This window comes from Lagopus leucura, unplaced genomic scaffold (genome assembly GCF_019238085.1).
Source record: "Lagopus leucura isolate 7727_CA_CO unplaced genomic scaffold, USGS_WTPT01 Super-Scaffold_100004, whole genome shotgun sequence".
NCBI classification, from domain to species: Eukaryota; Metazoa; Chordata; class Aves; order Galliformes; family Phasianidae; genus Lagopus; species Lagopus leucura.
The window spans coordinates 69,137,160-69,157,704 of record NW_024962264.1 but is presented as its reverse complement, the minus strand read 5'-3'; the positions used below and the strand labels follow the sequence as shown (position 1 = coordinate 69,157,704).

Sequence of the window (20,545 nt, the reverse complement as noted above, 5' to 3'; positions counted from 1 at the left end):
TGGAGGGGTTACCAGAGCAGTGAACCCCACTATTTGGGACTGAAGCCAACATGCTGCTTCCATGCCCGAGTTCACCATGTGGGTTGGGATTTTCCAAGTCTGGAATTATTAACTGTGAGCTGCTCAGAGCGTGGACTGGGCTCAGAGGACTGCCAAACCCTCTTTGTGCTCCAGGGTGCATCTCACCTCTCCACAGAGGACACATGGAGATGACCATTGGGGTCAGCTGCTCCTCAGCACAGCTCCAGGGTTGGCTTGCACATTACCTCCTGGGGCAAGTCCAGGCTTCAATGAAACTGAGATTCACCCTTAGCAGAGAACATGGGTCCTGTCCTCTCTAAGAGCCTTGGAGCCACCTAAAGATATCCTTTCTGTCCCATAGCTGGGATTTTAGTGTACGACCCTCTTGATGGAACCAGAAAACAGAGCTATAAGTGCCTGCAGGCTGGCCATTTTCATATGATTTTGGGGGCTAGCTTGAGATGCTAGTGGAAGTCTGTCATAGAACGAGGAAAACCCTGCTTAAGAATATATAAAAATAAAAGTCCTTAACCAAATCAATGCTTCTTGATAGAAAAACTGGAGCTTAGTGGGATAAAGAAGGACTTTGTCAGCACTCCCACTGCTCCGAAACCTTCATCTGGGGCTGAAAAGTCTAGGGGTGCCCCTTGCTGCACTCACTTCTCCAGCAGGACGAGGGCTGTGGTGGGGTTCACCCGGAGGTACTTGCAGGTGGGTTGCCCGTAGTCAGCCAGGTACGTCGACCAGTCCCACTGGATGAACAGATCCAGGAGCTGCAGGGAAGAAAAACAAACAAAAATGAGGTGGTGAGCAAGCAGATGGCTTATCTGAATCATGGCAAAGGTCCTGAGCAGGTGGTGTTAACCAGAAAAGCCATGTTTTGCAGTCTTAACCTCCTTGAGCCATACTGCATGCCTGATGTGCTACCCTGCTGGAGGGTATGAAGACTGAGGCACCCCAAGAAAGTTGTGGGCAGAACCTGAAAAGAGATGCAGTGCTTCACCTCAGTGGGATTTGTGATTTCCAAGGCAGCAGACCTAAGGGAGAGCTCCCACATACCCCACACTGCAGTGGGCTCCCTTCTCTCCTGACCCATGACAACTTCCCATCCAATATGGCTGGGGATGCTGAGCCTTGTGGGAAGACACCAGCACATCTGGTGCTGCCATGGTGGTGGGGATGGGTTGGTGGTCGGATAGATGATCTTAGAGGTGTTTTCCAACTTAAAGACAGAATCAAAGAATAGAATAACAGAACCACCAAGGTTGGAAACAACCTCCAAGATCATCCAGTCCAACCCACCACCAACACAACCCCACTAAACCATGTCCCTTAGTATACCAGGGGTGGTACTCGAGATACAGGAAGAGAATGAACTGAGACATTTACCTATGATTTTTTCTACTTCTCAGCAGACAGTGCAAGTCCCAGCTTTCTTAAGAAACGGTTTTCAAAAACCATGGTGCAGATGTGCTTAAATCTGCTTTTTAAGGTCGTAACAGGGTCTGCTGAGATAGGACAAGGGGAAACGGTTTCAAACATGAAGACAGGAGATTTAGATTGCACATGAGAAAGAAGTGTTTTACAATAAGGGCAGTAAGACACTGGAAGGTGTCCCAGAGAGGTGGTGGTGCCCCAAATTCCTCAAGATCAGGCTGCATGAGCACCTGATGGAGCTGTAGATGTCCCTGATCACTGCAGGGAGTGGGACCAGATGGCCTTTGAGGGTCCCTTCCAACCCAAACCGTTGTATGAGCCTACGGTTCTACAACAGTGCCCGTGTTTTTGCATAATCATCACAGAATGGCCTGGGTTGAAAAGGACCACGATGATCATCCAGTTCCAACCCCCTGCTATGTGCAGGGACCAGACCAGGCTGCCCAGAGCCACATCCAGCCTGGCCTCGAATGCCTGCAGGGATGGGGCATCCACGGCCTCCTTGGGCAACCTGTTGAAGTGCCTCACCACCCTCTGGGTGAAAAACTTCCTCCTCATATCCAACCTCAACCTCCCCTGTCTCAGTTTGAAGCTGTTCCCCCTTATCCTATCGCTATCCACCCTCATAAACAGCCGTTCCCATTCCCGTTTATGTGCCCCCTTCAAGTATTGGAAGGCCTTGGAGGGGAACGCACGGCTCATGACAAGCAGCCACGGTTCCCCCTGTCCCTGTGACCGCTCTATTGTGGCTCAGGGCTGCCAAGTGCCGACGTCTTCATCGGCAGCAGCCGAGCGTCCCGGCGCCTGCCCCATAAGGAAGGGCCCCATGGTATTGTCTGCCCGTGGCCGCCCCCAGGCGAAGCGAGGGCCATAGAGGCCTCATTGTGCCCCCGCGTCTCCATGGTTTTCCTGAAGGCTCAGGCGCTGTTTAACAACACAACCCGCCCGGCAAAGAACGGGGATTTGGCTCCTCGAAGACCTCAAGGTACAAAACAAAAATGTGCAACAAGATTCTTTTTGACTATGTAGGTCAGGGCAAAGAAAAGAAGCTGTCGGGAACAATCCCCAGCGCTGGCGGGGGGGACGGATTAGCCGGGACCTTGGAGGGCTCTTCCAGCCCAAGGTTTTGTGCTGCAGGTCGGCTACAAACCAGGGCTGCACATTGTTGGGAGTCTTTTTATCCAAAGGGCGCCCTAAAGCCGCAGCCCGGAGTATGATTTCATGTGCTCCTTCCACCCCACAGTGCTTCCAGCAGGTCTGTCCTGCACTGGGAATGCATGTAGGATGCCCTGTAGGGCAATAAAAAAGGGGTAGAAATAAGAAGGCGAAGGTTAGAAGTGGGTTAAGGAGAAAAAAGCACGAGGGGCTGTGATTAACAGCGTGCAAAGGTGCTGGTGAGGCTGCAACTCAAGTGCTGTATTCAGTTTTAGGCTCTTCACTACAACAGAGGTATCAAGGTACTGGAGTGTGTCCAGAGAAGGGCAGCAGAGCTGCGAGGGATCTGGAGCACAGATCTTATGGGTAGAGGCTGAGGGAATGAGATGGGACAGTCTGGAGAAGAGGAGGCTCAGGGGAGACCGCACGGCTCTGTAACTGCCTGAAGGAAGATGGAGCGAGGTGGGGGTTGGCCTCTGCTCCCAGGTAACAACAAGACAAGAGGTGATGGCCAGGGGAGGGTCAGATTGGATATTAGGAGATATTTCTTCTCCAAAAGAGCTGTCAGGCACTGGCACAGACTGCATAGGAAGGTGGTGGGGTCACCATCTCTGGAGGTGCCCAAGAGCTGTGGAGATGTGGCACTGAGGACCATGGTCAGTAGGCATGGTGGGATGGGTTAGGGATTGGGCTTGGGGATATTAGAGCTCTTTTCCAATCTGAATGATTCTACAACTGTAAATAAGCACCATCCTAAACACAAACCCGCCCAGGCTGGACCTTGGAAGGGCACAAGCAGCACTGAGGGTGCCTGAGGCTGAGCACAGTGGGCACTGCAGGGCTCAGCCACAGGCACAGGTCGGAGCCAGGGGAGAAAGGTGCTGCAAGAGGGAGCTGTCTCTGGACGATTTATCTGTCACATAAATGTGGTTTTATTGCTTTTACTGTTTAAACTTTTCACCTCTGCTGCTAAATCTGAATGACACCAGGAAAAAAAAAGAAATTAGGAAAGGAGAAGAGCATCTGCACGGCGGCGCTGGGCAGCTCCACGGCTGCAGCCGCCTTCCAGGGGAGATTCCAAATAAAATATGCAAATACCATTAATTCTTCAAACCAGAGTCTGCTTTTCAAGGCTATAAATCAAAGCTGACAGGGCGCACACTGGAGGAAAGGAAAAGAAGAGGGGGGGGGAAAAAAAGGGAGCTTTTACTGTGGCGATAGGGAAATGCAATAACTGCGTGCTCAGCTGCAAGCCTGCAGCTGCAAAGACTGCATATAGGAGAGCTGTCTGTGCTCAAGTTGTGTGTTTGCACGAATGCAGAAGTGGAGAATGGAAAGGTACAGGGAAAGGTACAAGAAAGCAATCTGGTTTTATGCAATCACACACGTGTATACGTATATATATATGTATTTATATAAAACCCCAATGAACATGGCTGCACTGGGAATGGAAACTGCTGTCTGTGTCACCATGGGCTGTGCACAGACCTGGGAGGTGATGCACGGTGCCTAGAGCTGAAAACGGTGGCAGGAAAGGAAGATTCAAGGTGAAAAGTAATGCAGAGAATAGAGACTTATCCTATGGACAGTGGGGGGGTATCACAGGGCTGAGCTGACATGGGACCATTTGGCCACAAGGACCTCTCCCCACCTCTTCCCTTGAAGACACAAAGGCCAGGAACCACTGCAGGACAGATGAACTTTCCTGTATCCCTGACTTCAAGCAATACCTGGCTCTGCTAACTTTTTCCTTTTCAGAACTGATGGCACAGCTATTTTCAATGCCTGCTGGGTGAGAGAGGCACATCCCGGTGTAAAAGTGCCATTGCTGCCTCTGCTCTTGTGGCTACATCTTCCTCTGTGTCTCAGCCCCTCTGCTTTTTAATATCCTGACTCCTTCAGGCTGAGTTCATGCTTAAACTGTTGGTATTTATGGAAATATATTTATAAAATAGCTGTTGCCAGAGGCAGGCTGGCACAAGACTCACAGCTATGCAGCAACCAGATGGTGTAAGGGAAACCAACCCGATCCCGAAGACAAACTCTCCCCTTGTTTCAAGGTCTACAGATGTCAGCTCGAAACCCTTCATCCAGTAAAAATACAACATCCTCCACACCAGTATCTCCTCCCTTTTCATCCCCTGCGATATTTACTCTCAGCAACACCAGAGAGCATGAATAGGGCTCTCCAGAGCATCTGCAGACCCACCACCACCAACGGATGAGAAGCATCACGTTGGCTCACGAGATGGGTGCAAAGCATGGTGCATTGCTACTGCTGTGTCTCCTGTAGAGCAACACCTGCCTGTAAAAACCCAAAGCATGGCAGGGGATGAAAAGGGGAAGACGACTCATGACCATTGGTGACCACTTCATAGAATCACAGAATTATTAAGGTTGGAAGAGATCGCCCAAGGAGGTTATGGATGCCCCATCCCTGGAGGCATTCAAGGCTAGGCTGGACGTGGCTCTGGGTCTGGGGACCCTGCACATAGCAGGGGGTTTGAAACTGGATGATCATTGTGGTCCTTTTTCAAACCAGGCCATTCTATGATTCTATAATCAAGCCCAACCATCAATCCATCCCCACCATCTCCACTAATCATGTCCTTACATGTTTATTGGATGCTGGTATCAGTTATAAAGGGCTCAATTATCACGTTCCCTTCCTTTCCTAATAACCTCCAAGTCTGATGCTCTTCTCCCAGCATCACTGTGAGCAGAATGAATAGCCTTGACCCAATGCATGTGGCAGGGGGGTTGGAGATTCATGATCCTTGAAGTCCTTTCCAACCCTGGCCGTTCTATGATTCCGTAATGCCTTCTATAAAGCAGCCATGCTTCAGCTTGCAAGAGATCACATCATTGCCTTATAATCCTAAATCTCTTCTTTAAAAAGTATATTTTGATGACCTGACACCACAGCTCCATTGATGAAAGGTAACAGCAAGAGGCTTGGGTCCTACCAGCATCGCAACTAAACCCGCCTGAATGAAGAGACAAGCTGCTCCCAGAGGGACCACAAAATACCCAGCTAAGAATATTGAATATTTCCATGAAAAGCAGAAGAAACCACTGGATCCAACCCAGTCCAAGTCCCTGTTTGCCCATGCCCATGCACACAACCATCCCACAGCCGATCGCTCAGCCCCTGATGCCACCCAGTGGGGTGACTGCAGAGCACAAAGCCCAAGGAGCTTCCCACACCAGCAGCCACAGACAAGTACATTCAAAATCATTTATTTTGGTGAGGTTGCCATTATGCCTCGTGGGAAAGTAATACTGAAAGCAGAAAGAAATACTCGACCCCACGGGGAGACATGGGTTTGGGCGAGAGCATCACGAAGAAGAAAAGGCACTGGGAATTGGAACATGATGTTTTTTTGATTACTTGTGAAAGACACACAGGGTAAAATCATGACCTAAATGAAAGCAACAGTAGATTTGTCACTGATTTCACTGGAAACTAAGCTGCTTTCTAAGGAAGGAGTGCAAGGGAGTGCCTAGCACTGCAGTAACCTTACGCTGCACTGGCTGCACAAGCCAACGTGACGCACAAAGCAAGACATCAACACACATGGAGGCCAGGGGAAGTTGGTTTTGCCCTAGGTGCTTATCAGAAAGACTCAAAGGAACTCATTTAGACTGGAGGTGCAATACTGTCCAGCCTGCTTGGGTCGCTCTGAAGACCCAAATCCCTGCAGAGGTCCCACCTGGGGCTGTCATTCCTCCTCACTGCTCAGACAGAAGAGCAGAAAACCAACGCCACGTTTCTCATCTCGCACCTTAGCTGGATTTACTTTGCAAGTTAAGGGAGCGATTTTATCTTTCCATCCATTTTTTTTTTTGCTTTTTTGCTTTTTTGCTATCTGTAAAAGTTCTTGGAAAAAAAAAAAAAAAAATCCACCAAAAAAACTATGAGAAGAATCTGGAAAGATTTATGGCAGAAGGGACAGAGTATGTATCAGAGGGAGGTTTGAGACTGACAAAGCCCTTATTTGTCCAGTCTGGGTTATTTTCAGGCTTGTACTATTGCCTGTTTATAGGTCTGCATTTCTTACATCAGGCTCCCAGGGGAAGGTCTCCAAAAAGTTTTCCGTGTGCACAGAAAGGTCTTCTGCTTTTCCATCTGCAAATGTTCATCGTTTATTAGGAGGAACCCCCTTCGCCTCCCAGCCTCCCACATCACAGCACACGAAGGAGCTGTTGGACTTCAACAGCATCAACGTGGAGCAGCAGAATCATTGAATCACAGAATGGTTTGAGCTGGAAAGGACCTTCAAGGACTATCTGGTTCCACTGTCTGCAGCGAATGGGGATACCCACAGCTCCATCAGGTGCTCACAGCTTGACTTTGGGTGTCCCCAAGGATGGGGCACCCACCACCTCTCTGGGCAACCTGTGCCAATGGTTCAGAGCCCTTATCATAACAATCTGCTTCTTTATATCCAGTCTGCATCTCCTCTCTTTGAGTCTGAAACCATTTCCCCACATCCTAACACAACAGACCCTGCTGAAGAGTCCGTCCCCTTCTTTCTTACAGCCCCTTTGGACACTGAAAGGCTGCTCTCAGGTCAGCACCAGGCTGAAGGGTGGGGATGCGGAGGATTAACACATCACAGCATGGTGACAGCCTCGAGGGCTCCTGGAAAGTCCCTGCAGCTCCATCTGTGCTCCTGCTGGCTTTGCTGGGGCAGAACCATGGCCTTAGTCACTGGGCTGGAGTGCTGCCCATGGGGAAGGCTGGACTGAATTCTAGGGAAATCCCACGTTCCTCCAGCTATCGCAAAGCGCCGTGCGATGCCAACTGAAAAAATAACAAAGCAGTGCAGATATTCTGTGCAAAAACACAGGCGTTGTGAAGTTTCGGTGCTGGTGGTAGCCAAGTGGATGGGGTATTTTATGAACGGGTTAAAGGAACACAAGTAGACTGGAATGCTTATTTATTAGCCAATTTGCACCTGTAAAAATAATTATTTCTACCCACAAGGTTCTTCCTGCAGGTTCACAGGTTTGCATGGTGCTTGCCATGACGAGCAGCTCTCTGCCCTGCAGATCCCCCAGTCTGCATTGGACAAAGAGACAACGCTGGGCAGCGGCCAAGAGGAAGCAGGGAGTGCCGGGAGCTGCTCTCGAGGGACTGCTATTGAACAACGCTTCGTGTCTCCACTGACAGCACAAAGGGGGATTCATCGCCGATGCAGGGGTGTCTCCTGCAGAACATTCCCATGGCTTCTCCTCGCCACCCGGTGCCGTGGCAGTGGAGGTAATGGGAATGGATTTGGGGCTGGAAGCTTGGGGAATCCCGGGCTGCATCAACTGGGATGGTAGTAAGGGAGCAGGTAGTGATAGGACAAAGAGGAATGGCTTAACACTAAAAGAGATGAGCGTTAGGTGAGATGTTAAGAGGAGATTCTCTGCCCAGAAGGCGGTGAGGCACTGGTCTGGGCCGCCCAGAGAATCATAGAATCATTAAGGTTGGAAAGACCATGAAGATCTCCAAGTTCAACCACTGACTCCCACCATGCCCACTGACCTCAGTGCCACATCTCCACATTTCTCAAAAACCTCCAGAAGCTGTGGGTGACCCATCCCCTGGAGCTGCCCAAGGACATGGATGGTGATCTGGGCATCCTGAGCTGGCAGGGGGCACCCAGCTCACGGATGGGGATGGGTGGGCTTTGAGGTCCCTTCCAACCCAACCACTCCGTGGTTCAGTCATTCTGCGATTCTATGAAAACGCTCAATTCAGCTTCCTGAGGTTGTTGTGCTGCAGGCAATTTTTCTTAGAAGTGAAGAGGGAACAAAAGCATTTTGTGGTTTTGAAACTGGTTTTGCTTTTGGTAGAAAGCCCCGTGCTCAGTGTCGAGAGAGAATGGCTTTGTGCCTTCAGTTACCCTTCATCAACAGCACACGTGTCCAACCTGCTAATTTGATGTTTCTGTAGCCCTCCTTTTTAAAATTTTTTTAATTGAAAATGCAATAAAATAAAAGAACTTCTGTTACTTATCTACATTGAGGACGTGGCCAAAGACAGTTCCTCTTCACTCAAGCCAAAGGGATGGACACCCATGGTCTGCAGCAATACCCTCCCTGCCTCCACAGTCCGGGTGAGAAAGTCAAGGGATTGTGCCAAAGTGCAGCGAAATGACTGAAAATGAACGCAAACACACTTCCACGTGGTCACCAAAGAGGGATTTGTATAGGAAGGAAAAAAAACACATCTTTTGGAGGGCTCTCCTCTGCCTCTTCCCATCTCGTGCCTTGCATTCTTCCTGCAGCCGAGGCGCAGGCGGAGCTGCTGTTGGCGCTGCTGGAGCAGCACCTGTGGCTCTCAGCTGACAGCTGGCCCCTGGCTGCCTCTCCAGCACAGCCCCGGGGCTTGTATCAGCAGAAAGGAGGGGAAGGTTGGAAATGGGGATTTATGAGGGGAGTGAGCTCGGTAACCTCTGCTTTGGAGCTTATTGGAGCTGTCCTGCCTGACCTGTGCTTCCAAATGGGCTGATTGGGGGGGAATGTGAAGGAACAGCTCAGCTGCAGGTCAGAATGCTTGGATAAAGAAAGAGAAGAGCTAATCAAGAAAAGCACAGAATCCCCTAAATACAAACAAAGGCTGGTGAAGAGGCAAAAAAAGCAGCAGTCTCCCAAGCAGACCACTTGCACCATTGGCCCTACCCAAAATAACTGCATGCAGTGACAGCTTTCTAGGGGCAAACATCCCAGATTGATGCAGCCCAGTGGCCAGTGATGGACCTGCAGCATCCCCTCGAGACCACCCAGCCCTTTTTCCAGGTGAGTCCAGCCCCACTGGGGACACCCAGCCCAGTGAGTGGGACGGAGGGTCCCACCTGCACCGTGCACAGAAGAGGGACAGAGCTGGCAGAGTGTCTGGACCCCATTTCTCTGCTGTGACACGTGGATGTGCTCTTTCTGTCCCTAAAGGCATTGCTGTCATGTCTCCAGCCCTGCAGCCAGGACCTGGCGCTCACCGGGTACCGACCCGCGGGGCCAACACGCCACTGTTATTTTTCCTGTTGCTCAGATGATGCCAAGTCCTTTGCAAGCTGAGTTTTTTTTTTTGTTTTTTTTTTTTTCCTTTTTTTTTACACATTAAAAAGGGGAAAAAAAAAAAAAAAACAAAAAAAAAAACCACCCAAAAAACCCAGATGACCTCTTGCTAACCCCGAGCCGGTCTGCGCGAAGCCGCCGCTGCCTTCACCTCTGCGTGAACTTTCAGATTATCTCAGACAAGATTCACCTTGCATTGAACTTGTACCCCGTGCTGCAGCACACAGTCACGTAACATTGATTAAACATTACGGCGCAACGTGGCTATAAATTTAATGAGCGTTATCAGCGCGCTTCCTCCCCGCGTCCTCGCGCAGGGGGAGAGGGAGGGAGGAGGTGGGTTTGGGAGCCGGATGAGGAGGAATGGCTTTGGGAAGATGGGGATGGAGGCAGCAGCCCCTCCTGCACGTGCAATGAGTTTTGTGCAGCCTCTGTAGAAGCTCATCCGCAGCTATCGCTGCAGAAATACCGACAGAGAAACACCACGCGAGCTGGGCTAAAGGATGCTCATGGAAAGAGCTAAAAGCAGAGGGCAGACAGACAAGGGAAGCCTCTCTGGGGCAGCAGCCTCTTAAACGCCGGCTGTCCCCACCGTGATGCTGTGTGCACACATGTGCAACCAACTTGCAGACGCTGTCTGCGGTGAAATGGATATGGCCAGAGCCAGCGCTCGAGTGCAAGTGCTTGAAATACCTTCTTTTCTTTCCGTTTTTTTTTTTCTTTTCTTTTTAAACATTTGCTCAAAACTAAGCTAATACATCCCTTGCTTTTCATGATGACTTCCTCCTTATCCTCAGCTTTTTTGTTTAGCAGAAAGGATGGGGTCTATTGTTGCCGGCGAGCCTTGCCCTGGGGTCCAATTTGACTGTGCTCTCAGTTTTCCCCTATGTAACTGATGCTTATTTCTTTAAGCTCTACTGTAAACAGAAAACACACTGTGGTGCCTCACTCGGCTTTGCGGGAGGCAGGCTTGGACCTGGGACTTTTTTCCATTTGGAAACAGGAAGATTCCAGCTTTCTGCTTCCCCAACCATGGAAGGATGTTGCTGTGGTGCTGGGGTTGCTGTGCTGCATCGATGTCTTCATCTTGCTTACAAGGCTGGAAATGTGCTGTTTTTAGAGTAGATACTAGGAAAAAATTCTTTAATGGCAGCCCAAAGAGATTGTGGATGCTGTTCCCTGGAAGCACTCAAGGCCAGGCTGGATGGAGCTGAGAGGAACCTGGACTAGAGGGAGATGTCCCTGCCTACAGCAGGGGGTTGGAAACAGATGACCTTAAAGGTTCCTCCCAACCCAAACCATTCTATGATTCTTTGCTTGCATTGGGAATTTCCCTTCAAACTCATCCCACCTTCCAGAGGATCCCTGCGGTCTACACAGAACTGAGCTCTGAAACAGGAGAGCCATAACTTTACCAACTCCATCCCCTAGTATAAGCACTTTTCCCCATTCATTAGGGGATGGTTTTCATCCCAAACCCATCCTTTTCTCCCAGTTTGCTGTCCTCATGGCTCCTCTCTGAGCACCAATCCTTGTGCCAAGCAGCCACGAGAAGATCCACTGAAGATGGACCAACTCAGCATCAGAGCAAAGGAACCAGTGACAGCTCTGGAGGTCTCCAACAGGAGTTCAACCTGTGCTTTGCAGACAGCTTCCAAGGACACCCCACAAAGGTGCTGGAGCCCTTCAGTTCGGCAGTGTCACCTGCAAAACCCATCCAGCCAATGGAAGCACCTGGGTGGTTTATCAGAATTGATTTTATATGGCTGCGGGATGGATATTTCCAGAGCCTGAATACTGTTTGGAAAAGAGCAAGAGCCATCCAGAGCGTGCTCTACAGAAAGGCAGACACACGAGCAAATGGATATTTAAAACAGCTGTGCAGACTGGTAGGAAACATTTGGCTAAAAGGAAACAGATATAAAATAACTTTGCAGAAGGTTCGAAATCAGTGAGTCGGTAACACCCTGCTTAAGGGAAAAAGGTTTCTGCAGTTTGTAGAGGCTAATAAATTATAGCAAAAAAAAAACCCCATCATCTTGATTAAAATCTATTATTACATCTTTTATTTCCATCCACGCTGTAAAATAATGCCTTTTTCAATGGAATGGACACCACCAACCCCTTCCCCTCCACCTCTGGATGCCTCTTCTACTCCACTCAGTATCTCCAGGACAAAGCAGGCTTGGAAACCCATGGCCATGAAATTGCTGAGCTCTATGTGTCCATAGTGCCCTATGCTCTACCCACCATTCCCTCAGGCATGCCCTCAAAAAGTGCTTCCAAGAAAGGTGTAAAGAAGAAGGCTTGGCATTCTAACCTAATCCGAAAGCATAGTCAGCTACGTCTTGCCCTTTTCTATAGAAAGTGTTCTTTACAGAAAATATTGAGCTTTTGCCCCAATCCTGCATCTGTTCGCCTCGCTCTGCAGCAGGGCAATAGGATTTATGGCCATTTGTTGCAGCTAAAAACCTCGGGAGGAATCTGAAAGCAAAGCAAAGCAAAGCAAAGCCTTTCCTCGCGCGGTGTCACACTAACCTCTGGATGGCCTCGCGCTTATTGTCAGAGCCTTGGAAAGGTGTAAACAAAGCCCCATTTCGGATGCCAAGAACTGGGGCAGGCCAAGCAGGGCAGCGAGCAGACGGGCTGCAGTGAGATCACCTTGATGCACAGGGTCCGAAAAGCAGGGAAAAGATGTTTCATGAGAAAGCAATTGGTGGGGTGAAGAGGTGAGAGCTGGGCACAAAGCATGGGAGGGGGGCATAGGGGGAGCAGGGTATGGTGACAGAGCTGCCCCAGCTCAGGGCATGGAGAAAGTGTTGGCCATTGAGTGCAGTCAAAAAAAACAAAGCCATGAAAAGAGGGTGATGTCCACTGAATCATTAAGGTTGGAAAAGACCATCGAGATCATCAAGTCCAACCGTGCACTCACCCCCACCATGCCCACTAAGGGAGAGCAATTTCCATCACTGAATGCTACACTCCACTTTAGGTATGCTTCTTTAAGCTTGCAGGCCTCCAGTAAGGTTGGATGGAAACGGAGGGCTTGGTGTTTGGAGGATGTCCATATGGCTGAGACACATCCTGAAAGGCATCCTATTGCTCTACAGGTGTTGGTCACCCATGGCCATAGATGGCTCTGCTCAATGATGTTAAGGGCACTGGTCATAGCCAGAAGTCCAGGAGCTCCCCCTGGACTTCCCCTGCTGTGCTGGGAGGGTGCTGGAGCACTGGCACGGAGACCAGAGAGGTGTGGGGTCTCCTTCTTGGGGACCCCCAAATACTGCCAGGGGGTCACAGCTCTGGGTGTCCTTGCTGGGGCAGTGTTGGACTGGAAGGACCCGAGGGGTTCCATCCTCAAGCAGGATGGGATCTTGTGATTCTGTCCAATTTAAGGACAAGTCCTTACTTCTCCCCCAAATCTTCTCCTCCCTGTCACCCTACAGCAGCTAGTCCTGGCACTCAACTGATTCTTCAACAGAGCAAAATAAGAGTTGGACTCAATGGTCCTCATGGGTCCCTTCCAAGTCAGTTTACTGTATGACTCCATGATTCTAGGGTTTTTCTGCAAAAAACTTTGGGAGAATTTCTACCAGAGAAGAGCAATGATCCTGCACTGACCCCACTTCTGCTTGGGGAAGAGCCACTCGTATTTCAGCAGCAGCCCTTTGCTCTGCAGACCGAAGGATCCATTCACTCTTGACTACTCCACAGTAATCATGGCCACAGAATGAAAGAATCACAGAATGGTTGGGTTGGAAGAGACCCCAAAGCCCACCCAGCCCCAACCCCTGCCATGGGCTGGGTGTCCATCACAACAAGCTGCCCAGGGCCCCATCCATGGCCTCGAGCACCTCCGTGGATGGAGCATCCAAACACCCTCCAGAATTTGACCATCCCACACAACTTGGGTGGCATCAAACATCACACCCAACACAGCAAGGCTCCGAACCCAGCATCCCTCCTCTGAGCAAACACAAGAGGCTCAGCATTGTGCACCACCACTACGCTGCCTGATTTCCTTCTATTCAAAGCTTTTCTTTTTCTCAAGGCTTCTCAGACGTCAGGATGTACACATAGGTGCGTGCACTTCCGTCCCCATTTCACTGCCTCATTCACTTATTTCCTGAGCTATGAGAGGAAGGCAGAATGACAAGGATTCGTCTTTATTTACACCGAGCTGTTTACTTTCCCCTTTCTGGTCGTTTTATTATTGTTTGATAGGAACATAAAGCAGAACCCCAGCAGATCAGCGCCAGACCCTCGGAACCAAAGGGCTTCTCGTGAATTTCCTTTTCATCGTCGTAAAGCTCACACGGGGTTATGAACTCCTTAAACAAACAGCTGAGGTCATTGTTAGATACAAACATATATATATTTAAATAAATAAGAAAGCAAGACTGCTACAGGCACGGTGGAGGCTGAAAGGCAGAAAAGGGACTGAGGTGGTGCAGTGCAAAACCCATAGCAAAAGCACTGCTACTGCAAAAGACAAGGGACTGTGCAAACAGGGACACACGTGCATGTGCCTTCCATAAGGCAAATTTGTCTTTTTTTTTGGACCAGAAACATGGTATTGCAACGGCAATGTCTGAACTGACGCAAAGAAGGGATGTGATGGCATCACACTGCCTTTGCTTCTGGCACATCATTTTCCACCTCTGCATGGCAAGGGCACTCTACATTGCCCTGTGACAGTATTTTTAAACAAGTCCCCACCCCTTCTCCCATCCTGCTCCCCAACAGAGCTGCCCTGGAGCCCAGAAGCTCTGCTCTGCTGCCTGGGGCTGCCCGTGACCCCATTAAGCACTCTGTAATTAGCAGTACATAGCACCAGCTACCACAAGAGCTCCTTGTAGGCAGAGATGTGGCAGAGCTGGAGCCCTCCTGGACCAGCCAAAGCCAGGGCTGTTTCCCAACACCAGCCTTGCCATCACTCTCCCTTGCACCCAACCCCAGAGCTGTTGATTGCTTGACAAAGGTGAAAAGTCTTACTTTTAGTGAGTTGTCGTGGTGGAGATGACCAGGAAATCTTAAACAGAAACAAGAAACTTTGATACACACCTACCAGGGTAATGAAAGCTTTTCCATGCAGAGAAAAAGGAGAGAGTAAGTGTTGTCTATATAGAATCACAGAATCATATAATGCTTAAAGATGGAAGGGACCTCTGAGGGTCATCTTGCCCAGCTCCCCTGCATTGAAGAGGAACATCACATATAGACCAGTGTCTAGTCCAGTCTGGCCTTGATGGTCTCTAGGGATGGGGCACCCACCACATCTCTGGGCAACTTGTTCCGATATACATCCTCAAAGAACCACAGAATCAAAGGCTCATGGAATGGCTTGGGCTGGAAGGGACCTTAAAGATCATTCCATTCCAATCCCTGTCACGGGCTGACTGCTCCCTGTGAGATCCTGAAGAAGAGGAACCTGGTGACAGTAAGGCTGCCCTTCTCACCTTCAGACATGGCATCGCCTACTGATGCAGGAGGTGGCTGTGATGTGTTCATTTCATGGAATCATAGAATGGCCTGGGTTGAAAAGGACCACAATGAGCATCCAGTTCCAACCCCCTGCTGTGTGCAGGGTCACCAACCAGCAGACCAGGCTGCCCAGAGCCACATCCAGCCTGGCCTTGAATGCCTGCAGGGATGGGGCATCCACAGCCTCCTTGGGCAACCTGTTCCAGTGCCTCACCACCCTCTGGCTGAAAAACTTCCTCCTAATATCCAACCTAAACCTCCCCTGTCTCAGTTTAAAACCATTCCCCTTGTTCTATCACCATCCACCCTTGTAAATAGCTGTTCCCCCTCCTGTTTATACACTCCCTTCAAGTACTGGAAAGCCACAATGAGGTCTCCCCAGAGCCTTCTCTTCTCTAAGCTAAACAAGCTCCATTCCCTCAACCTCTTCTCATAGGAGAGGTGCTCCAGCCCTCTGATCATCTCAGTGGTCCTAAGCAATGCTGCCACCTGTGACCCATCAGCTGCAGATGGCAGCATGCAGTGTTAATACGAAAATGGGTTTGGGAAAGGAAACAGAGGGAATGCAGGCATCATTCTCATGGCAGGAAACAAATCACCTGCAGGGCATTCATCAAAAGCAGAGGATGGCTGAGTGAGAACACTGCAGGCAATATGCGGGTATCAATGCATTCAGACAAAAGGAAAAAAGGGGATATCAGCTTGTTGCAGCAGAAAACACAGAGAGGCCCCTAATTCAACCAGAAAATGTTGGAAAGAAGAGTCAGCCTGGCTGCTTCTACACCCAACCTACTCCCATCTCTCGCTCCATATGGGATAGAATTACTCGCACATCCCCGGAGGCGACTGCACGCAGGGTTTCATTTCCAATTGCCGGCGATGCTACAATTTCCACTCAGCAGGATTGCTCTCACCCTTGGGTGAACTTCATCTTTTTGGAGAAGCAGCCCGGAGTCTGCAGTTGCTGTCTCTCAGGTGGGATGCTGCTGTAAATCATAGATGAAGAGCAGGATCCACCGCAAGCAGTTCCCCCTCACCTCCAGGGTGTGCAGCCCCAAACACGCCGCTCGCTGCTCTTCTAACATCAGAGCTCCACGTGGAAATCCCTCTTGGTATTCCTACTGCTTGTCTCTTTGCTGCTAACAAGCCTCTCTCCCCTCCTCATTTCTCATTCCTGCCTTCATGCCTTCTCCTATCCTTCTTCAACCTGCTCTGAGCTTTTCCCCTCCGAACCTTTTTATGAAGGGCTCGTTTGCCGAAAGCCCCTTGGGATGGAAGCATGAATAAGTCAGACCAAACTCAAAACAGAAGAAAAATTAAAAATAAATACAAGCTGAGCAAGCTTGTGGCATGCACTGAGCTCACCTTGTGCTCAAAATACAAATTTTTCATGATATCTCATCACTTATTTACCTATTCAGGGGGCCTGTGACTTCCACACAGTCTTTGCACCCCGACCCCAAAGGCAAAGAGAGCTTCTGGAAGACCATACAGCAGCTCAGAACTGAAAACAATCTTTGTAGATTGGGAAGGGAGAAAGATTTGGAGTGATACTGCAGCTAGGATGGAAATCATACGGGTTGTTAATCATCTTTGTGCCTGCAGGCTTAACCTAATGCCGACAGCAGGAGTGCAAAGATGCTCCGATGTGCAAGAGGGGAAACAACACTGCCTCCAAGCAGCCTGCAGAACATCAGGCATTTGATATTCTCCTCCCCTTGTGCTGCAGATGTGTGCAGTGTTAAATACAGTGCTGCTTATTGCTATGTTTTTAACATCCCCAAGAGTGAATGCACAGAAGCTCTCAGAGATTTCCCTTCCTGTGCTCCCAGCCCAGGGAACCCCAGGCAGTGTCTGCCTGCAAGGGGGTTGAAACTAGATGATCATTGTGGTCCTTTTCAACCCAGGCCATTCTAGGATTCTATGATTCTGTGACACACCATAGAACCATCAAAACACAGAATGGTTTCAGTTGGAAGGGACCTTTAAAGGCCATCTGGTCCAACTCCCCTGCAGTGAATGGGGACACACACAGCTCCAGCAGGTGCTCACAGCCCCGTCCAACCTGACCTCGGGTGTCTCCATGGATGGAGCATCCACAGCCCCTCTGGGCAGCTTGAAATTCACTTGAAAGCAGCCACAAAGCCAAGAGCTGAGCTACTGCCACAAAGCACCTTGGAGCTGCTGATCTTCAGACCCGTCCTCCAGCAGCTCATGGACCACACAGGGGACTGATGTCCTTGGGAAACGTGTTTGTGTGTCAGTTAGAATGCCACATTGCCTCTGTGCCCCAGTCATCCATCCTCACATGGATGCTAGTTCTGCATCCTGCCTCTTTTCTACATTAAGCTCTTGAATGTTGGATGGAACACCATGCAAACCATCACAATAGGTCAGCTTGTAGCCATGCACACTGATGTTGGGTTCCATCCCCAGGTTTCTCTCTAGCCCCAAGTGCCACATGTCCAAGGTTCTGCATTGCCTCCATGGACAGTGCCACCAGCACTTCTCTGGGTTCCTGATCATCCTTTGAAGCAATGTCTCCTAATACCCAGCCTGACCCTCCTCTGGCACAATGTGAGGCCATCACCTCTCATCCTATCACTGTTATCTGGGAGCAGAGGGTGACTCCCACTCCTCTTCCACCTCCTTTCAGGGAGCTGTAGAGAGCCAGAAGGTCCCCCCCACTACAGATGAGCAAACAAAGCCCAGAAATAAACAGCCCGCAGTTGCCGAGATGCTGAAAATCAGCAATTCCTTGTTTATAAAAATAATTAGGCCACGTGGGACCACAGGGTCAGGTCATGCAGAGGCAGCCAGTGGCTCATCCCAAGCTCTGGACAAGTGTTTCAGTCAATAGCAAATTAAGCAAGCGTGGCTTCCTATAGATTTGAGTTTCATGACCCACTGACTTGGATACAAGGCTGGGCCAGTGTTGCTTGGATGTTATCCCAGCCCTGTAGGTTCTGCAAGGGTAACGAGGCATGAGCTGCAGGCACGATGCTCACTGGGCTTCCCTTGTCATCTGGATGCTGATTTCCATGAAGCTCATTGTAATTTAATAACCCTGCACCCTCATGAAATTCCAGTGCAAATACTGGGAGGAGCGGAGGGGAGGGGGGAAGGCACACAGATTGCAGGCAGTGCAATTGCCTGGGTCTTGTTTTCCTTTGGAAAGGATGATATTATATATAGAATTATGTTATATATTGGATTATATTATATACTGGGTTATATCATATATTACGTACAATAAATATTCCAGGCTAACTTGATGAGTAATTCAGCATCCCTCTTGAAAAGAGGCATCACAGAAGATGAAAATAAAAGGTTTAAAATGGGAACAGTGAAAGAAGGGATGTGGTTTATTGCACCAGGATGGATGCTGCTGTGCCCTTATGCTGCCCAGAGAGGTTGTAGATGCCCTGGAGGTGTTCAAGACCAGGTTGGATGGGCCCTGGGCAGCCTGGTCTATATTAGATATTGAGGTTGGTGGCCCTGCCTGCAGCACGGAGGCTGGAGCTTGATGATCCCTGAGGTCCCTTCCAACCCAAGCCATTCTATGATATTCTATGGTATGATAAGACCTGCAGCCATAGCTATGGAGTGCAGCCATGGGAGGGCTTCAGGGGAGTCAGATTGATTGCAGTAATTCACATTAATTACCTAGGATCAGAAATGGGACGAATGCGATTTAAAAAACAAAAAAAAAAAAAAGGAAAAAAAACTTGGAACTAGAAGCAGGAAAAAAAAAGAAAACAAGAAGAAAAAATCCTTCATTCATTTCAAATCTATGCACAAAAGTCATTTAACACTGGGAAAATGAGCAAGCCTGCTGTTATGAGTACAATTTCAGGCTGATAAGGATCTGACCCATCCTTTGTGGCTGAGGGGCCGGGAGGAGGCAGTGATGCAGGCGGGGGGGTTGGAGGCTCTCCTTACTCCCCCCAAGGCCCTGCAGCAGAGTTTACCATTTAATTTTCTGCATTTGTAATCTGTAGCCCTTGTGTATATAACGGGTAATGAAAAGGGCCTTTTTTAAATTAACATGGTATTTGGGGAAAGAAAAAAAATAGACACCACCGGCACCAGCACCGCCATGTGTTTCCATTTCAATATTGAACTTCATTTTTAAAAAGAAAGAAAGAAAAAAAATTAAAAAAAAAAAAAATTAAAAAATAAAAATCAAGGAAAGGATTGAAGTGGTGGGGAGAGGGGACACGAGCAGACATAGATGTGCTCCTGGCAAGTGCCTGTGTAGCATCCCAATGCCAGGGCTCCAGGCGCAGCTCAGCGCATCCTCCTGCTGACGGTGCAGGAATCCTTGTAGGAACCAATGCTGCTCTTGGCTGCCAACTCCATCCCCTAAGGATGGCTGCCTCCAGAAAACGAGGCTTATGTGGTTGCTCTGAATGCAATTTAATCTTTGTTTTTGAGCAGAAGGGTCAGTGACAAATAGAAGCTGGCAGGTAGTGACCTCGGAGATGTAAACATGCGGAACCACAGAACTTCTGGAGTTGGAAGGGCTCTTTGGTGCCCCCACATCCCCAAATCCTGCTAAAGGTGGGGTGGTTGCAGCTCGAGACATCACCCAGCAGGGTTCTGGGTGACTCTGAAGCTATTTGGGGTGATTCTGCCCAGTGCCTGCTTAGAGCAGGTTGCTGAAAATGGAGACAAGACCCTACAAGAACTCAGCTCCATTGGGTGCCAAAGAACCCGAGCAAGGGCAAGGTGAAGGTGCTCCAAAAGGCAACTGTTGACAGGAGCTGGGTGTTCCTCTGCTTTAGGAGCTATCAGAGGTGGAAAAGATGCTCGGTGCATCAGCCATGCACCTTCCACAGGCCATCATCAACACAACCACTGCTCCCAGAAAGCTCCCACCACTTCTCCAAACCCACTGCCCCCTGCTATTTCATAGAACCACGGAATGACAGTAACTGGTTGAGTTGGAAGGGACTTTTGAAGGTCCATCTGGTCCCACTCCCCTGCTGTGAACAGAGACACCCACAGCTCCATCAGCTGCTCACAGCCCCGTCTTGCCTGACCTTGGCTTTCTGTAGGGATGGGGCATCCACCACATCTCTGGGCAACCTGTGCCACTGCTTCACCACCCTTACTGTAAAGAATTTAAACCCAGTCTAAATCTCCCCTCTTTTAGTTTGAAACCGTTTCCCCATGTGCTAACACAACAGATCCTACTAAAGAGTGACCCCTTCTCTCTTACAGCCCCCCTTCAGATATTTATTTTTTGCATATGCATATTTTATTCTTTTTTACAGATTTCTCCTTTATTCTGCTTCCACTACATCCTCTGGCCTGGGTCCTTCTTGTAGTTCCCTTCCCTTCCCTTCCCTTCCCTTCCCTTCCCTTCCCTTCCCTT

The 20,545-nt window shown here is 49.4% G+C and overlaps 1 protein-coding gene across 5 annotated transcripts in view; it reads right to left on the bottom strand.

Moving 5' to 3' along the window:
* The window catches only part of EXOC6B (exocyst complex component 6B), a 246,067-nt gene that overhangs the window by 8,133 nt on the left and 217,389 nt on the right, over window positions 1–20,545 (bottom strand). For all 5 annotated transcript variants that reach the window (XM_042872008.1, XM_042872009.1, XM_042872012.1 and 2 more), the window contains one exon: window positions 682–794. In XM_042872008.1, coding sequence (XP_042727942.1) covers window positions 682–794 — 113 coding nt within the window. The remainder of the gene's footprint in view (window positions 1–681; window positions 795–20,545) is intronic.